Raw genomic sequence first — 19,778 nt, 5'->3', positions numbered from 1 at the left:
GTACCTCTTTTTAAATCCACAGTGAGTGCAACACATTGCCAGCGAGACCCTTTCCGTGTTCCTCTTGCTCACTGCACATACTCTTTTAGCTGCCTCTTCTTTCACTCTCACCTTTTTCAGTGTCCAAACTGAGCACTCCCACACCATCCTTTGCAATGCAAAACAAGGCCATACCACTATGAGCGGTAAACTAAAGCACCTGCCCTGTAGGTTTGTCTGGGCAGGTGCTATAGCTCGCTGTGACGCACAGGAGGCTCTAGCTTGTGTGATAGGGCGGTGAGGACCTTGTCAAACTTCTCGTAACGCTCCGATTGGCTGCCCTCAGAGCCACGGCTGCCCCACAGCAGACGCATCTGAAACTCCGTCTGGAAGATGTCATGTATTTCAGCTCGTTCCTGAATTCCTGGAGAGGAGAGGAAGTAACTTATAGAAAAAGCATCTAACAAACTTTACTGTTGCAAACTTAAATATGTAACCCAACCACATCAACAATAAACTGTGAATGAAAATATAAACTGCATTTATAAATAAAATCACAAATAAAATAAAATGTGAAAACTTAATTACATAAAACATGGATGGAAAAACTGTACAGAGAAGCACAACTCAATTTTTTAAAAATGGCCTAAGAGAGTTCCACCCAGTCCCCACCGTTTATGACCAGTTAATACCAAATGACAGACTTTGCAAACATGTGAGCCAGTTCTTTTTGCTGGTGAAGACTGTGAGACAAGGCCGAGAGCTCTAAAACTGGCGCTTTGACAACCGATAACTTCCGTTGCCGATGCTGCTGAATTTTCCACGCTTAATGATCATTCCACGCATTGCAGTAAGTCTACAGGGAAATCAACGTAAATGTACCCAGCGCTTAATAAAAGGAAGTACAACTCCCAAACCCTAACCTGTAAAATGGATTAGAGACGGATTTTGGCCATAAAATGTTTAAGCTGAACTAAGTTTTACAGCATGAAATAAGCATCTCCACTCTGGTCTGTAGAACTGTTGATGAAAGGAGCAAGCTGAGGTCACGGTGATCAATAGCAGAATAACGGAAAACAGATGTGAACTGATAGCTATTGACAGATTGTTCGATAATGCAGTAACTGATTCAAACTGAGAATCAGTGGAGGGATATTAAGAGGTCAATACAGTCTGCATGGTAGCAACCACACACGGTTATTACATCACAGTGATGCTGTGACACTGAACACACATTTATAGCAACGCATCGAGATGTAACAACATGTCAAGCTGGCAACAACCAACTGATTACTGACAGGAAACAAGGGCTATGGCATATATTTATTACGCCACTGGGCTATAGCACCATCAAATTTGTCACATAAGTCTTAAAAATCCTACAAAAATCAACTACAGCACAAACACAAAGGAAAGGTCCACTGTGAGTGACTGCAATTAACATAACCCACTAGTCAAAACTTACATCCTGCAGTAAAAGCTACAATGTCATTAGTTTTGCAGAAACCTGAAAATAAATAAAATATTGGACTGGATATAGGTTCCTCTTACCCTGTAATTTCGTCTCTGCATTGGTTCTGTAGAGCTCCCCGTGATGTGCGATGGTGCGAGCTGCCTCTAGGTGGTACATGACTACATCTACTCCCACCTCTGCACTCTCCCAGGGTTCCAGTACATCCCCAAGAGCCATACCACGCTCCAGTAAAGACAGGACGGGAATGATGTGAGGGAAGGTGGTGTTGGACAGAGCACTGGATTCTGAAAGCACGGGATAGTTTTGACTTTAGTGCTGTCAATGAATTTTTGTACAAGACCAACCAGCCACAGAAATCTCACCTTTGCCGTCATTTATATTCTTCATGAAAGGCTTGAGTTTCTTCTCGTATAGAATAGCTCCCTCTGTATGTCTTTGGCGTAAGGTTACCCATGTCTGCTCCAGACGGGATATCTGAGGGAGTGTAAGACACAAAATTAGAATGCGTTTGGCGCTAGCCTTCACGGATTTTCCACGCTAACGACGGTGGCTTCTGACTCTCTTACCTGCGGGAGCTCCAGAGCTCTCATCACAGCAGCAAAACCAAACATGTTGCCCAGGCTGCTTTTCAACTCTGCTGCTAACTGGATGGTCTTATGGAGCAGGGCCGCCCTCTCCTCCGTGCTTCCTGTACAGCCAAGCAGGTCCACAGCCATCATGATAGACATGGTGTAGAACCTGAGAAACAAAGTTTATTTGTTTAACACTTATTTCAGAGGCAAGTCAAGGTCTATTAAAGCCATCCTGAATTCACATCACTCGAGTGAAGTGAGTTGGAATAATCTGAAGGAGCCTTTTAAAAGAAGAAGAAGAAATTTATTATTTAAAGTACTCTAAATAATTTTACAAAAACTTTAGAATGGGACTTATAGTTGAGCAAAAGGGAGCTGTAATGCGTAGGGTGATGCTTCACATTTTGCTTTATAACAAGTTTGACTGCATTCCCATGCTGTTTCATGAAAGAAATATTTATTATGGAAGCAGAGGAACAAGGGGAGCGCAGCAGAAAATCAGAGTAATTGAAGGCGATGATTTACAGAATACGAATAAGAATGGAATCAAAAAGATAATCAATAGCTGGATTAGAGCTGGGCGATAGAACGATAACGATATGTATCGCGATATAACTTTTACTCGATAGAGAAATTAAGCTATCGCGATAGACCTCGCTGCTCTTGTCCTCTTAAAATAAAAAAATTAAAAATTTTTTTTAAAAAAAGGTCAGCCAATCCAAACTAAGTAGCGCAGAGCCGAACCAATCACAGCCGCAGCGTCACGTCGCGTGACTTGTTACGTACAGCACAAGTGCCAAGCCGCACGTGTTTGTTTGGGAAGCAGCCAGCGGGTAATGGAGCCAGCGCGTAATGGAGGAAATGAGTGTGCCGACTAGAAAAATCAACCGAGCGTGACCGAAGAGAAAACAGATGATGGTTCCAATGCCGGAGAGATTGTCGAACGGAAGAGCCATAGAAGTTCCGTAGTGTGAAGGTATTTCGGCTATTTCAAGTCTGACAAAAAACAGAGTAGCGTGCACTGTAAATTGTGCCGAAAGCAAGTCTGGAAATACAATAAACTGGTGCATGCGTCACACTGTGCGCCACGTTATTGTTTCGGTGAAATGAATTTCTACAATACTGTTAATTCTACTCTCTGCAGTGTTTAAATGCTTACATATACACACAGTTACTGTCCCTCCACACATACGACTCGGTTCTGCTTCTATGCCGCAGCTTTGTTTACTTTTTCCCACCGAGGCTTCTAGACTTCTGATTGGCCAACATTTCTGCACGGTTAGGAATCTAGCGCCACCTGCTGCTTTGGCATGTTCATAGCAGCGTTTTCCTTCATTTCCCCCTTTATGTGTGGACGGGATTCTTTTTTAAAACGAAAACGGAAAATCTCCGTTTTCAAAAATACCCGTGTACGTGTGGACGTAGCCTCAGTCTCTGACTGGAAGCGCTAATTCGTCATTCGGCTTTTGTCAGACTAAAGTAACTGTTAAAACTGTTTGAAAAGCTCAGCTATACAACAAGGAGAGATTGAGAATTTCCTTTTAGTTCTCAGTTTATTTGATATTGACAAAAGTTAGTCAGTTTTGTCTGTTATTCTGTAAAACAAACTAAGATTTATTTTGTTACGTTTCGGTGTTGTCGGTGTGTTGCTTTTGGCGTGACTGTTATGTGTTTCCTGTTTTACTTTGAAAGTCTGTCTTATCTCAGTGTTTTCAGTTTACGCTTCCTTGTCTCGTCAGTTCTGATTTGCCCCAGCTGTGTTTCCCTCCTGTTGTCCCTTCCCTGATTGCTCCCTCTATGTATTTAAACCCTGTGTTTCAGTGTGTCATGGTCGCGATCTTCCCCCCCGTTGTAAATAGTTTGACGTCTTGTGTGTGGTGATGAAAATAAATGTCTTATTTTTGCTTTGATGTAAATAGGTGTCGATGCTTTCGTTTTGGGATTTTTGTGGAGAACCGTAGTAGTTTTTTTTGTTTTTTTTTTTTTTTCCCTTATTTTTATTTTTTCTGCGTTGCACCCCGGTTGCCTAGGCCGGGGTGTAACAATTTTTAGAATTAATATTTTGTTTCTAAGTGGAATTGACAATTTAGTCTGTTTCGTTTGTTCTATTTTGAAACTTAAATGCTTTAGCGGCTGCCTTTTGTGTAGTTTGCAATATTTGCCTTTATTTATCTGAAAAAGTCTCATGTTCCTTAAGTACATCTACCCTGTTGAACTTATTATGGGAAATAAATATTTAAATAAAAACAAGCTGCTGATTATTTCACATTTTACTTGTGAGCAACGGCACATTTAAATCTTACAAATATAGTTATTTGGCTTATATCGTGATAGATATCGTTATCGCCTGAAATGAAAAAAACATATCGTGATATGAAAAAATCTCATATCGCCCAGCTCTAAGCTGGATTAAAGAAAGGGTTACTCAGTGATGCATAAAGGAAGATGTTAGAAAAAGAAAAAGCATCTGCACCTCTCCAGTAGGTCAAGTCTCAGTTGGTGTCCATGTGGTAGAGTCAATAACTCAAGCCCTGAGGACACTCCCATCATCCTTTGCATTTCTGGGGTTACACCTAATATTCTAGCAACCTGCCAAATAAAGGAGAAGAAAGTGTGTTCATGGTTTTATGCTTATATTTCTGTTGGGCTACATGCATGTTTATTTTGGTACATAAATCTTTGGCAGTAATATGCATCTCAGTATGCATTTATGTTTAACTTATAAGTTTAAGCTTGCTGCGTTAGCTGCGTGTATTTATTTCTGTATTTTCTTCGTACCGTGCAGTCCACCATGGTAATATGTTTAGCTGCAGCCCTTGCATCCACCTCAGCCAGCAGCTCTTTGACTCTCTTCAATACAGACATCTCCAGAGGCTTATTCTCAGCCGGCATAAGGCAAGACTCATACCTGCACAAGAACGATTACACCACATTAGAAAATACCAAGGCAGCACAGGAAACGGGCACTAGCGAGGATACCAGAAGAGGCCCAACTTGTTTAAAAAAAGATTGAGAGGACATGACTTTAAATTGATTACGGGGCTCACGCCGGTATCTCAGTTTGTAACCTAATAGAATTTAGTGCCTTCAATAGCAAAAATGGTCCCTGAGTGAGCACAAACATAGAGCATGGGGGCTGTGCAATTTCATGCTCATCATCTGCTGACACCAATACATGTACTCATAATATTGACCATCCTCATTAGCAATCTGAGTATACTGTTGTAATATCAGCTGGTACATGGGATGTGATGTGTCCAAAACAACCGCAGCTTTTTCCTGCCATTTTTCCCCAGTATTGCTCACACCAATTTAGCAAATCTCCCCCTGCACCAGAATTTCACAGGGGGACACAAGGATAGCCAGAGGTACTGCCAACTCGGTGCATCCTGTCATTTTCATTTTACAAGCTTCATCTGCTGTGTCCTCTTAAGGCACCGCAAGCCCAATGAAATACAGTATCTGCTGCGTCTATGACCAGAGCAAAAAGCCTGGCCTCGGGCTGTTTCCCCACAGGATTATCAGTTGCTTACTCAAGCCTGTTTTCCACTCCGTTCATTCATGGCTTTACTGCAGAGCCTGTCAAAACTTCCTCACTCACTCATATTTTCGCACTCTATAACTAAATGTCAGCAGGTGTATTGCCCTTTGAGCAGAATATTCTTCAACCTTACTTAACTGTATACTGACCACACGATAGGCTGGCTATTCACCCTGCTTGTTACTTGTAACACATAAGCTGGTTTTGTTTGATATCCTTTCATGTAACAGCTGCCTTCTGGCTAGGTCTAAAACATTGCAGTTGTTGATATATCTGTCAGTCCAAATGTTAAATCTAGCCATATAACACAACATATAACAAACCGAGAAAAAATTTCACATTTTTTGTGCCTACTCTTCGTCCTATGGCCATAATTCATTAAGAATTATGAAAAACTAAAAACCGAATCATAGTCATGACCTTTCCTCTCAAAACAAGCAATAATATAAGACAAATCATAAAACTCACAAATGCATTTTAGTATGGAGTATGTCCTCGTCATATAATATACAATATGGAAACACCATGAAATACAAATCTGGAAGGCTGGCTTTATTGTTTCGTACCTGGATGGCTTAAACGAGGAAGATGTCTCCACTTGTGGGGCGCTGAACACCCCCTCTCCTTCCTCTCTTGCTCCCTCCACTGTCCCCTCCTCCACTCTCAATCGCTCTACGTAGCTTTTAGTTGGTGGTTTGGGGGGCCCAGAGGGACAAGGTCTGAGGTCACAGTAGCTCCCTGCTGTTTCTGAAGAATGTGATTGGTAGTTGGGATGATGGGCCGGTGAGGAGTGTGCTGAGTGAGAGGTACGTGGGGGAAATTCTGGAGGGTTGTCACTGGCTGAGGGGCTGACTTGGGGGTCGCTGGAGCGACGCATCACAGGGGAGGGAGGGACAACAGCCAGGACCCGCCCACCTGAGTGGGCTCTCTGCCTGGTGACTAAAGAGAAACAGAGAGAGAGCAAAAAGGAACCTTAAAAACTCCGCTGAGTGAGTTAGGGAACATGATTATGTTTTATTTATGCGCCTGAGTCTGTGACTGCCTGGTTACTTACTAGCACTATACGCCGGAGACAATGGGGTTTCCCCGACAGGTGACAAGGGGCAACGATACTCCTGAATCTGGTCCATGCTCATTGCACAGTTCCGCATTGCGTCTTTATGGTGGTGGATCGTCGACGGGCTGCAAACACAGCATTTTTAAAGAGATGTTAAAGAGATGTTAAAAATCTAACATCTCTAACATCTCTAACATCATGCTAAGGTAATATAGGGGACCTCATAAAGCAGTGCAGCTCAGATTCAGATGACAGGAGTGGTGTGGTTAAGGATGTACGGATTTATTCTTGGTGAGAGAAAAGGGAGACGTTTTAGTCGTCATGATAAATAGATGTGTTATTTTCTGAGCAAAAATCAAGTTTGTGACTTAAGCAGGAGCAAAGACGTGGAGTACAGTTTAATCTCTTCTAAACTGGTGAAAAAAAATAGTTAAATAACGTTTAAGATTCACAATCGCCATTCATATCCAATTAAAACCGTTATCAGCAGTAACGCCCACTTTCAAACCCAGTTATTTTATCCAATGTGCCTTACATCCATTTCATACAAATAAGGTCAACATGTTTTTACACTGTACACAACAACGTATTTGTCTGCTCCTCCTTGGTAGATTCAATTTCAAGTTTCAAACACCCTTTGTCGCTGAAACTTGACTGATCCAGTGCAGGACTGAATAAGACAGTGGGCAGCTTCACTCTGATTATTAGGGAGGTGCTAATGGTGTCAGTGAAGTGAGGGGTGGGGGGCTTCAGGAATGTGAAAGGTAAGTGCACTAACTCTGTGCTCAAAAACAACACCAGTGCCACAAACACACACACACAACCTGCAGTTGGGCACAGGTTCCGGCTCTGGTTCTGGTGTTGCCACTGGTGTCTCAACTGGACTTTGACTGTCTGAGTCACTAATCGTGTATATAACATAAAGCAACAATGACGTTACAAGACTGCAGAACATCATCAGGATTTTATTATCATCTGTCCAGCAGGGGGTGTTTGCGGGTTGAACAGCATCTCCGCTTAAACACCGACCTGACTCCCAGATCACTCGGCTCACCTGTGAGGTATGATCTTTTCAGTTGTCAGCCCATCGGTCATAGTGACACTCCTCCTCTTGATGTACGCTCCCCTCTGACTGGACGGTGAGTAGGCAGAGCCTTGCTTGCTGTTGGAGAGGGCAAAAGTGGCTTCTAGGTAGCGCAGAGGGAGAGTTCTGCTTACTGGACAGTAGATGTGGACGCCGCTGGACTGGGAGACCGGTTTGCGTTGACCGACGTAAAACCGCACAAGCTCTTGTACCGAGTCGAAACTATCAGACTCCAACATGTACTGCACCTGGAGAGGAAGAAATAAGAAATTGTGTCACGCACAAAAGCCAACTATCCCTCTAAAATTCAGTGTATACAACTTTCAAAGTACAGTGCGTAGAAGAAGCTGGTAAGTGCTTCAAAAGAAGAAGAAGACATCAATAAGCGGTGTAGCAATTAAAGCTTGGAAACAAAAACTAACAGAGGCACAGCTGGTCAACAAGGCACACCTGTGCCAAATTAGCCTCCACATGTAATTATCTCAGTCATTAGAGGCAGCAAGAGAAAATAAGCCTTTCTAATGGATGGATTTGGCATGCACATAAACACAAATAAAACTACAAAAACACCATTCAGATTAATATTGCAGGTACAACACGATTGTTTGCACGCAGGTTTGACGGAGCTCTTAGTTGAGCTGAAAATGGGAGGAAGGCGCCAAACCGGTAAAGACAGAGGACACGTTCGCAGGTCATACAAGGGTGAAACAACACTGAAGATGGATGCACGGATTCCATTCTGATGCCATCACTGGTACTGTGCATGCTGACTCAGTGGGAAAACTCACTGAGGCATCTAAGTGTAACAGAGCCATTGTTAATGTTATTAGTTACGCCTGTGCTTCTGCTGCTACCATCATGAAGGGACTTCATGCAACTTAAAAGACCAGTGGTAGCTTTTTGTGGTTTTCTGATCTTCGAGGACTAAACAAAAAGACATTTAAAGTAGAATCCAACAAAGTAAACAGGGATTAGATGATGTTTCAAGCAGTGCCGATTATTAAGCCCCTAAAAGAAGAACATGTACCTTGGTCTCATTGGATTTCACCAGGACTTTACTAATCTTGAAGTGTAGCACCTCATTATCCCACCGACAGGTCAGAACATAGTCACCCAGGTTGAGCAGAGAATCGCGCACAAGGAAGTCTCCATTGCGCAAAACCAGAGTCTCTGATACCTATAGATGGAGAAAAAAAAAAATACAGAAAGGATGGTTTTAAGCTTGAAAGCAAGACAGCTCACTGATCTGAGCTACAGCTTGTGCGTGAACGTTTAGTTTCTGACACTCTGGTTGTTGAACAATTGAATTTAGAGGATTGTGATTATTTATAACAATGCCTTAGGACAGTTTGTGTTCCTGAAAATAAAACAACTATCTGTCTAGCTGCCAAACTTGTCTGCCGTGCTGCTAAGGAAAGTTTGATTTCGCCATGAAGGATAAAATAATTGATTTTCTTAAGATGCATTTCAGAGTTCAGCACTATTTGTAAAAAAAAAATAAAAAGAAAAAATAAAAAGAAAGTTATTCTTAAATTTTATTGACAAAACAAGCAATCCAGAAGCATTGTTAGTGTTAGTGAAACACCTCTGGGCTGTACATCTTGCTGTTACTAAACACTGCAGATGGTTTCTGTGAGAAGAAATCACAAATATTGATCTAGTAGCCACACAGGAAGGAAAAAAAAATATTTCAAACTCAGCAGTTTTCCCTTTACAGCAGCCTTCAAGGAGGGAGAGAAAGCAGAATGTGCAAAGCTTTAAATTCATTCAATAAAAGAAATCAAGGCACAGAATATGAAAGGCAACACAGTCCAGGGTTAGCAGTGTCAGATACCAGCAGGAGGCAGTATAAACACAGGTCAAAGGCTCAACAGAAGGGCACAATATTCTTTCTCTACCATTTTCAAACATACCAACAGTATAGATTTAAAAGGACATTAACAAATATGTCTAAAAGGAAAGCCATATTGAGCAATAAACTAGAATACAACAAAAGGAAGATGATCAAGAAGGAGGAACGGGATCTATGAAAGCTAATGTACAGTAACCATCCACAGGGTGCCTGAGATCTATCCACTAGGCATTGTTTTGTAAGCAGGGGGCTGGGGTTTCCCCAAGTTTACACTGGGGTAAATCCATGAATAAATGAATATTTTATGTAAATCAAAGAGGAAAGACTCACAGATGGTTGATTTGAATCTGTGTTTCTATGTGTGTGTGTGTGTGCGCGTGAGAAACAGAGGTTTATCAAGAGACAGAGGTCGTCTATGAAATACTCTCCACATGTGCATGCAGTGCATCAGAGTCTGTGGCTGTGTGTCTCTTTGTATCTATGTCTTAGTCACCAGCTGTGAAATTCAATTGCGTACATCAGCAACACGCGCAGCTGTCTGTTTGGCAGAGATTCCTCCTCCTCAATGCTAAAGCAATTTCTACTGAGCTGTGACAGATGATGGGATTCATTAATCAGTGTCACTCTGTGTGTAAAGCATTTAAACTGGGCTTTCAAAGCCAGAACTTTGGCCAAGTAATCGCTCAACTAACACTACTGGAGGACAACCCACTTCAACCCACAACAAAAAACAAAACAAAACAAAAAACACTCCAATCGCTTCACTGAAATTCTGAATGAATTGGTAGTGAGGGAGGTGGGGGGGGATACAAACCATGGCAGCATTAGATCATTAACTTAAAAAAAAAAGAAGAAAGATTCATACTACGCATCTAAGAGGCTGTGGCATGAAGCCTGAATCAAAACTTTTTCAATCATATCATAGATAACTCCATTCTTAAACAGGGTAGTCAAAACAGCTTTGGTGTGATCAAAGCGAGTCAGTTTACAAGCTGCAGCTAATCTTTGAGGCATCTTTGCTGGAAACTTTGCTTTGATTCTGTCCCTGATAAAAGCACAAAAACAGAAGGTAAGCTAAAGTTAGAACACTAATTTGTAACACAACAGTTAAAGCACGTTCTGCAGTTGAGAGTGTTAGTTATCACAAACAGTGAGACGGTGTGCAGGTAGTGCATCAGAAGTTGTGGATTAACGTGGATTAAAATTTTTCTTTTTTTTTTTTTAAACTTTTGATTGGGTGGACAAAACACACAATGGGATTGCCAAATTAAAAGTTCAAATATGCACAAGTGAAATTTGCAAATTGCTCGGTTAGTACAAAACCCCAAAAGCAAAGGGTCTTCAAAGTGCAGCCAGTGATGCCGCAGTGATGGCTCTTGGTAGGATTTTATGCAGCCTGCAAGCCCAATACTGCAAGTTTTATTCATTTGCAGCTTGAGACATACTATGATGCCGTAAACAGAGCAAGACCAGGGGGAAATAAGTTGTTAATATAATGTTCCTAATAAAATATACAGCCCATAACAGCGATCCGTCTAAAGGTTAAAAAAGTAATAAACCAGAATAAAGGAAAACTTGCATAACCTTCCAAAATAAAAACCAACAAAAACCTTCAATAAAGATTTTTGATTTGTGCATTTTCCCCTGTGCGTTCCTCACAGAGGAAAATGCACACCTTTATAAACTGGCAATCAGTTTAGTCAATTTTCAACTGCATGGATTGACGATGAAAAGTAGGCAACCCCTTACATGTATGAGTCATTCTTTTAGTTACATTTATGTACCAGTATATTATCATGCATATATTCGGGACTTTCAGTGTTGCAAGTATAAAGATTCTACATTGTGCTTCATGAAGTTTGTACCTCTCTGGGTATGTGTCCATGGTACCAGCCATGGCTCCTGATGTCAGCAGGGCTCAGTTTCAGCTCCTCCTCTAGTTCTTTGCGGAGTTTCTCAGGAGGAGACTCCAGCAGGTACTTCTCCTTAGAGAACTGTATAAGCAAAAACAAGAGAAGAAAACCAGACATCAGTTAGGGGTGAACTTGTAGCTTGTACAGTGTACTTGCATGGAGAAAAAAGAAAGATAAGAGGAAAAGTCTATACATGTCTTATTTGGCAAAACCCCACAGAGATTAAGATTTATTTACAAAGGCGATTTGAGTTCATATACATACACACACATATACACACACACACACACACATATATGTATATGTATATATATATACATATACACATATATACATGTACACATGTACATGTATATATATGTGTATGTGTATACGTATATATATGTGTATGTGTATACGTACACGCGTATACACACACGTATACACACACGTATATACGTATACACACACGTATATACGTATACACACACGTATATACAAATATATATATATTTTTTTTTTTTTTAATTAAATAGTATGATAATGTAATATGGGTGTACGGTTAAACAAAGCATCTTTTCCATAAATACGCAGACATGCACAAAAACACACACTTGGTGTTACAGAAGGCAACACTGCAGGGAAGCATCACTGTGTGCTTCCTCCCACACAAACATGCACGCACACACGCACACACAATACAGAGCAGAAACAATCCGATCGACCCTGACCTGATTACTAAGAGGAAGAAATCATCATGAGCGAGCTCTTATTATTCTTATGTATTATAGAGACGTTGCTTTAGTCTGTGCAGCCTGAAGTGCAGCCACTCAGGAAGTAATTTGTGTTTCTGCAATATTACAACAAACCCCACACATTAATACAAATGCGTTACACAAACAAATGGAACATGATTCACATTTCAAAGTCACATATTTCTTTACAGTAAATGACAAGTGTTTGATTACGTTCATTTTTATTTACATAACATAAAAAAATTACTCCTCATTTGAAACTAAATCATGAAAATGCCATGTGCTAAAGTACTCTACTATTTGCTTAGGTGAGGAAGATAAAAACAAGGGAAATCCCACACTGGGATGCGTGGGTAATGTGAAGACACCATAAGAAATGATGATTGTGGAAAGATTGAGGTCAGACAAGTGACCAGAGATGATTAAAACAGAGGATGCACATGCACAAATGTGTGTGCACAACGCTTGCACAAATTTGCACAAAGCAAGAGAAAACCACACAGGAGTAAACACAGTAAAAAGGAAATCATCTTGCCTCTGCCAATATGAAGAGAAATGAGACTAGAGACCAAAATAAACAGTAAACAGCCTTGTCACTAAGGCTAGCCTGTCGTTCCACCTAATATTTTCCCTCAGTCAGCCTCTCTTCCGTTCGGGTTCAGTGTTTTTCATCTACTTTCTCTCAATTACTCTTTTTCCCTCTTGCCCACAGTTCCTCTGTTCATTCCCCACAGTCATAAAGTTTCAGCAAGACTGTTGTCTGACTGTTGTGTGCGACAGGGAAGCAGGCAGAGACAGCAAGTGTGTGCGAGTGAGGAAACTGATGATCTCTGTGTGAAGAGTGGGTTGACTGTGTGTGTGAGATACAAAGAGCCAAAGATTCAATCTTATCGTCTCCAGGTCACTGCAAGATGAAATTATTAACTTCCTCCAGTCCCCACTCCTCTCTCCATTTTTTTTTTTGCCTTCCTTCTCCAATCCTCCAGGGAAGATGGAGGAATATCACCATGGAGCCTCACTCTCTCAGATTAGATCCGAGGTGTGTATGTGTTTTTGTGTTTGTGTGTGTGTGAAGGGGAGAAGAGGCCAATAAAAGAGCAGAGGGGTCAAGTGTGCAGTTATTGCTTTTCCTTGTCTCCGTGAAAACCCATGAGAGGCCTGCCACTGAACTGATGCTCAGCAATGGATGTCGTGTGTGTGTGTGTGTGTGTGTGTGTGTGTGTGTGTGTGTGTGTGTGTGTGTGTGTGTGTGTGTGTGTGTGTGTGTTTATATATATGGGGCTATGAGCGAAATTGAAATGTCAAGAGGACTCTGTTTATGATACAGTTCATGGAAGAGATTCACATTAGAGGGACACATTGACAGAGAGACCAAAGAATGGACAGACAATAAACAGCATTAGATGAGGGACGCAGACACACAAAAAACATTGGCTTTACTGTTTTCTAATATACCAAAAACACACGCACTTATCTAAATCATGACATACATGTAGCGCAGTAGAAATTCTCTTTGCCGTGTTTGGACACCTCTTTTGTTCTTAGAGCTTTTCTAGCTTTTTAAAGCCACTTTTTAAGAGTTGTCGCTGCCATCAAATTCATAATGTGCTAATATTTTTCATAAACAGTTTTTTCCATGCACAGTACATCAGTCAAAAATGGTGCCAAAGGGAAAAAAAACAAATAACACAAATACAAATATAAGCAGTGTTCTCTTACTTGAATTTGCTGTTGGTTTAGTAGCTTCACAAAAAGTACATGAACAGATTTCCTTTGAAGGATGTGTACATACTGAGCACGAATTCCTCAACATAACAGTCATATAGGACAAAAAAAAAAAACAAAAACTAAACAAAAACAGACTAGTTGCATTATGAGCCAACAGGCAGACAGACAGGAGGAGAACAGAAGCCACCACACAGCGTAACAGTCAGAAACAGACAGACAAAACAAGTAGCATACATAAAGACAAGACATCAGACATTCAAAAAGGCACAGAGGCAGACAGACAGACAGACAACACAAACTCATTAATGTAGACAGTGAGGCAGACTTGCAGGGAGACAGGTAGCCCATTAGGGGATGAGAGAGTTTGGGCAATTTAGCAGCTGATTCAGGACTTTGCTTCCCCAGGGGGTTAGGAGAGAGAGAAGGATTTGTGTGTGTGTGTGTGTGTGTCTGTGTGTGAGTGCATGTGCACACACAATTCCAATGTGTGTGATTGTGCATTCACATGGATGAATGCACAATCACACACATGTGTGTATGTGTGCATAGAGTAAATGTGAGTTCTTGGGTGGTGCTTTTAATGGTTGGGGTTCTGTTCTTGAAGGAGGCAGAGTTGATGAGAAAGAAACTCGGGCTTTAAAAAAAAGATAAAAGCCCGGTTAGGATAAGGAGGGTTTCATGGAAATGGTGTATAGCTTGAACGTGACTAGGGGGAGAGTCAGGAAACAGGCAATAGGGGTTAGGGTTTTATGTGTGAAAATGACGTACAGATAACACAGTGCAATCCATCACCTAATTTACACCAACATGCACTTGCGCCACTGCTCCTCACAGCAGGCCAATTAGACGGTTTCATCTCATGACATCACTGCACTCTCCCAGAGTGAAAATTGACACCGCTATCACTCAGCATCAGTGGGAGAGAAGAAAAAAAAAGAACCACCCAAAAGGAAAATGAAAGAGATGATAATGGGGAGAAATGCTAAATATATGCACATATTTATACATATATTATGCATGCACACTATTTTTGTTGTTTGTGTGTTTGGTTCTATTCTGCCTGTTAATACAAAACTGGATATTTCCTGCGTTTATTATTTTTGCTTTCTCAGATCATTTTCCAGTTAGTGTCCAGTGTCCAAAATATAAACAACTCTACAAGTGGAAGTGTGGGTGATGGTGATGTCAGGTCGAAAATATAAAGCCACAGGTATTTACAATGCAAAACACAGTGGGGTAGAGCGTTAACTGAGGCACAAACCAGCGTGTTGCTGTTTGTGCTTGAAATCGCTTCTTTGCTAATTTTTGCTGAAGGAGTACAATGCCAAGTACCTCGAGCAATTTGAAGTGATACGTCTACAAACAAGCAACACCAGAAACGAAGCCATCAGTGAGAAATGGAAAGCAAAATGTTTGCTGACAACTATTAAAAAAAAAAAAAAAAAAACCTCCAGGGAAACAAAAATAAAGTCCCTGGAATTTAGCAGAGTGGATGTAAGGCGGGAAAAAACCCAAACAGAAGGACCAAATTCCAACAGGCACAACCACCGACAAAGGGATGAATGCACTCTAAACAGACTGCAGCACTTGGATCTGAGCTCATGTCAGAATACACCTCTCTTTTTCAGCAAGTGTGCTGGCCTCTCACCCCACCGTCATGGTAACACTCTGAGCTGTGGTGGCACTGGCGGTTTTAGCAGGAGGGGTGGGATCCCACCTCATCTGCACACACCAACTCTGAGGTCAGGGGTCCAATTCCAGAAGAACCTTTTTATTCCTTGATCCGCTTTCTTTTCCTCCTCCTCACTGCTCCCCTTCAGCCACATCTCCTCTCACTGGAGGCGATAGAGACCCAGTTCATCGTATAAGTAGCCGTCAATCCTCCTATCTCCGATTACACACCCCCACCCACTCTGCCATATACACATTGTAGGGGTTTATGTGTGCATACGTGGCCAATATCACCCCACTCCAGCCGGCTGTAATCCCTCTGTGCCCTCCAGCCTGATCTACACTGTTATATTCACGCTGGTTCTCATGGGTGTAGTAGTCTCTAAGTCGCATGTAAAATGATATGAGCATTAGAGGGGAAGGGCAGGTAACACAAGCCTTCTTTATTTTTTCTGAGCAAGGTACGAGCAGCGTTGAATCAAAGCTAATTCAACTGCTTTTGCAATGATGCAATAAAGACGGCTCAAAAGTGGATCTGATAATCTCGTTCGCCAGTTAGAAAGTGAAAAAGAAGCATGGTCTGTGTGATGTGTAGTGGTTTGCTCAAATGTTTTAACCACATTATCTACAATGCACGTTAAACTGCTCTAATCACTCTCTGACAATGCAGTCAGAGAGGATTGTGCGTTAATTAGAGGAATACTCTATCGCCTGGTGACTAATTAAATATCTGCTCAAGTCAAAAAATTTAAAAACAAAAATGCAATGATAAAAAAATATTACCTTTTTTGAGCTGACCTTGATTCAACCAGAGCCCAAACCTCTGTAACATTTAACAGGAATGAACCTTCTTAACATTTTTTGGCAGTGTGCCTGGGATTTTGTCAGACTAACAGCTTTTACAATTCATCTTTCTCTTATAAGCAAGCTCACATGCCATTCTCATGAAAGAGTCAGACACCAACAAAAAGAAAAACAGAAGAAAAAAAAAAAAACAGGTTTGTTTGTAGTTTCCCCATTTCAGTTTAACATAATAAGTTTTCCTATTATGTTAAATAATAAGTGCTGTAGCTTGCTTGGCTGAGCAGGCAACCCCCATACTACAGGAGAGACCTGGGTTCAAGTCTGCCAAAGACCATTTCTATCATGTTATTTGCCCCAAATCTATACCTGCCGTCCTGTCAACTCTGTGAACCATCATGTTGAATAAAAGGCTAAAATCCTAGGATACAGCCTTTTCTTGAACAGTGGCCTGAAACTTGACCTGAAGTTGTCTATATGAGGTCCTTTAGCTAGGCATGGATGATGTTTTACTTCAGGAGAAATGTTGAAAGTTAATCTAAGGGACTTGGAAAGAAAAGTGTCTGGACTTCTTTCAGTTGCTTGAAGACGTTTCACCTCTCATCCGAGAAGCCTCTTCAGTTCTAGGGTCAGATATTGAAGAGTCCCAGATTTAAGTCCTAGTCCCCAAGAGGGTCATGAACCCCCTGTTGATCTTGTACCCAATCACATGAGCCAAGGTGTGAAAACAGGTGTAGGTCACAATCAACCAAGATTTTGGGTGAACTCATTGTGAAACCTAGCCCCACCATATCATGTGATTTCGTGAGGTCAAATGGCGGGGATGTGAGTGGGCATTAAGGCGTCAGGGAAAGGATCTCAAAACTGGATTATAGATGGCAGACAGTTGATGTAGTAAACCAACCCCTCTGTTCAAAGATGGTTGTTCACAGTGGACATAGATGGCTTCTTTCACTCCTCTTTCAAACCATCTGACTTCTCTGAATAAAGTGTGAACATCGGCATCCTCGAAAGAGTGACCTTTATCCTTTAGATGCAGACGGGCAGCCGAATCGTGTCCCATGGAGGTGGCTCTTCCATGTTGTGCCATGCGTTTATGAAGTGGCTGTTTGGTCTCTCCAATGTAGAGGTCTGAGCAATCCTCGCTACACTGTACAGCATACACTACGTTGCTAAGTTTGTGTCTTCTTGATTACAGCAACTGTCAGCATGAATATGTCAGTCAATCTTGAGGTAAAGGTGAAGGGGTACTGAAAGATGTCCATTTAGAATTAGGCAGAATAATGGGAAAACCACTACAGGAGGTTTGGAGGGGGTGATGGGGCAATGGGGCCTTGGTGGACCTGCATGGAAGCCAAGGAGGGTTAGGGTTCTCTCCTTTTCTGGAGTATATCAAATTTTTATGAGATGAGAAAAACTCTAATAACCATGCATAATAATCATTGCAATCATGCAATAATGCATGCAGTGACTGAGGCTTTTTGAGCAGAAGGTGCAGAAGAATTGCTTCAACTGAGTTAAGGTTAAAAAAACAAAACAAAAACAAACAAAAAAAAAAAAAACATCTTCCGCAATTAAACAACAAAATCAAATAATGGAGATATTAAAACTAGAATTGCCCTAAATCAGTTTGGCCCATCCCAGCTTGGCCTGAGAATCAAACTTGGCAGTTTGTGCCCCCCCCAAAAAAAGAATTAAAAACCCCACTGAGATAAAAACAGAAATTTTGATACCTCATGTTATCGGACAATATCAGAGAAACAACTAGTCTCTCAGACATAGAGAGTGATGCCTAGTATGCAGCCAGAGAAAGGGAGAGAGAGTATGAGAGTGATAACAGTGACCTTCTATTGTCATTAGGAATGAATGTCTCTTATACGTACGCACTCAAACACACACAAAACGCTCTCCTTTGGAAGCGCTGGATGCTGATATACTGTCCCACAGAAATACACACACACACACACACATGCACACATATAGAGCACTGATTCGAGCTGTCAGTCAGTATTGGTGTCGGCGCAGAGACCCCCTGTATTGAGTGACAGCTGGTGGACAGGATATGACATACAAATACACTCCCACTGAGACTGTAGGAAGCACAGTGCCACTGCGCTGCACGGCTCCACTTTCACAAAACTACGCTTGCCTTATGCTGCAATAGCTCTGATTTTTTTTACTTTCTCGGGACTTCTCAGGTTATTGCCTCCTTTTTTTTCTTATCCCAGTCTATCTATAACTCAATTTCAAGTCCCTTTTTTCCCCAGGCATGAAGTGGTAGTGGCAAAACAAACCTATAGGGAAGAGGTAGTTGGCGCAGTTGCTCCTCAGATTTTATTTATTTATTTTTTAATCCATCTAAGAGAAAGTTCAGTCACTGCTAAATTTCCCAGTTGGGTGGCTCACTGGCCAGGCTGCTGCTGTAGCAGTCCTCAATATTAATTTGCAACTCCTCCCATGAGTTTGCAGTTTCTTGCTTGACAACTACACCATATTGGACTGCAGCTGCCATCAGTAGTACTTTTTCTACTCTGGAGATTCAATTCAATTCAAGTTTATTTAAATAGTGGCAAATCACAACACCAGTCACCTCACGGTGAGCCAGCGGCTTCAACTAGAATCTGCAGTAGGTGGAGAGTTGATTCATGTGGGGCTACATGGGGATGACCCATCCTTCATAGCAGAACAAGAACTACCATCGCCACAAATGAATGCAAGACCAGGGAGCTGGAGACTCACTTAAGAAGCAGCTCACTGCATTACTCAGTTGTTTATTGCCACAAAGAAAATAGCAAATAATATCAGCACTAAGAGAATTTAAATTTGCAAGAAACAGTGAAAAAAAGGAAAATAATGTGCATGGAGTTTGGAGCATAAGTCTGTATATCCTCCACCAAATCAGAGGAAAACACAGTGGTCTCCAAGTATGGCAGAAAGAACCGCAGAGATAAAAGACCCTAATCCACCTCTTAAGTCTGCCATCATTAGCCATTTCTGGGTCTCTTTTTCGGTTCCCAAACTCAAACAAAACACAGAGTTAATAAAACGTTTTCTTCCTCTTACATAAAATGTTCAGTGTGGGTGTTCTCCCAGGTGTTACAATAAAGCTTAATATCCAGACACAGATGAAAAAGAGGATTTATCAAGTTTAATGGAGTGAAAGGAAGGAAGTTAGCAGAAAGTTAGCGGGCTAGTTTTCATCTAAAGATGATAAACCATATTCTGACTCCAAGACTTTAAAAATAAAACAAAATGTACAGCTCTGCTATCACTATCACTAATAACTACAACGGCAGGGAATCAAATCCCGCAGTGCCAGACGTGTTCCGCTGCTGAAGCCAGTGCATGTCCAGGCCCGTCTGAAGTTTGCCA

At 41.4% G+C, this 19,778-nt stretch overlaps 1 protein-coding gene across 1 annotated transcript in view; it reads right to left on the bottom strand.

Moving 5' to 3' along the window:
* Window positions 1-226: 226 nt before the first annotated feature.
* sh2d3ca (SH2 domain containing 3Ca) overlaps window positions 227-19,778 on the bottom strand; it is a 53,562-nt gene continuing 34,010 nt past the window's right edge. Inside the window, exons 5-16 of the mRNA XM_085358095.1 lie at window positions 11,425-11,553; window positions 8,735-8,884; window positions 7,678-7,955; window positions 7,448-7,525; window positions 6,621-6,748; window positions 6,133-6,505; window positions 4,804-4,933; window positions 4,499-4,614; window positions 2,020-2,191; window positions 1,816-1,927; window positions 1,531-1,737; window positions 227-403 (exon numbers count right to left, since the gene is read on the bottom strand). Coding sequence (XP_085214221.1) covers window positions 228-403; window positions 1,531-1,737; window positions 1,816-1,927; window positions 2,020-2,191; window positions 4,499-4,614; window positions 4,804-4,933; window positions 6,133-6,505; window positions 6,621-6,748; window positions 7,448-7,525; window positions 7,678-7,955; window positions 8,735-8,884; window positions 11,425-11,553 — 2,049 coding nt within the window. The 3' untranslated portion in view covers window position 227. The remainder of the gene's footprint in view (window positions 404-1,530; window positions 1,738-1,815; window positions 1,928-2,019; window positions 2,192-4,498; window positions 4,615-4,803; window positions 4,934-6,132; window positions 6,506-6,620; window positions 6,749-7,447; window positions 7,526-7,677; window positions 7,956-8,734; window positions 8,885-11,424; window positions 11,554-19,778) is intronic.

Source organism: Diplotaxodon limnothrissa, linkage group LG7, assembly GCF_057381915.1.
Source record: "Diplotaxodon limnothrissa isolate DT_005_m linkage group LG7, D_limnothrissa_male_GT1.1, whole genome shotgun sequence".
Taxonomy (NCBI): domain Eukaryota; kingdom Metazoa; phylum Chordata; class Actinopteri; order Cichliformes; family Cichlidae; genus Diplotaxodon; species Diplotaxodon limnothrissa.
Note: the sequence above shows the minus strand (reverse complement) of the source record. Positions and strands in the feature narration are given on the sequence as shown.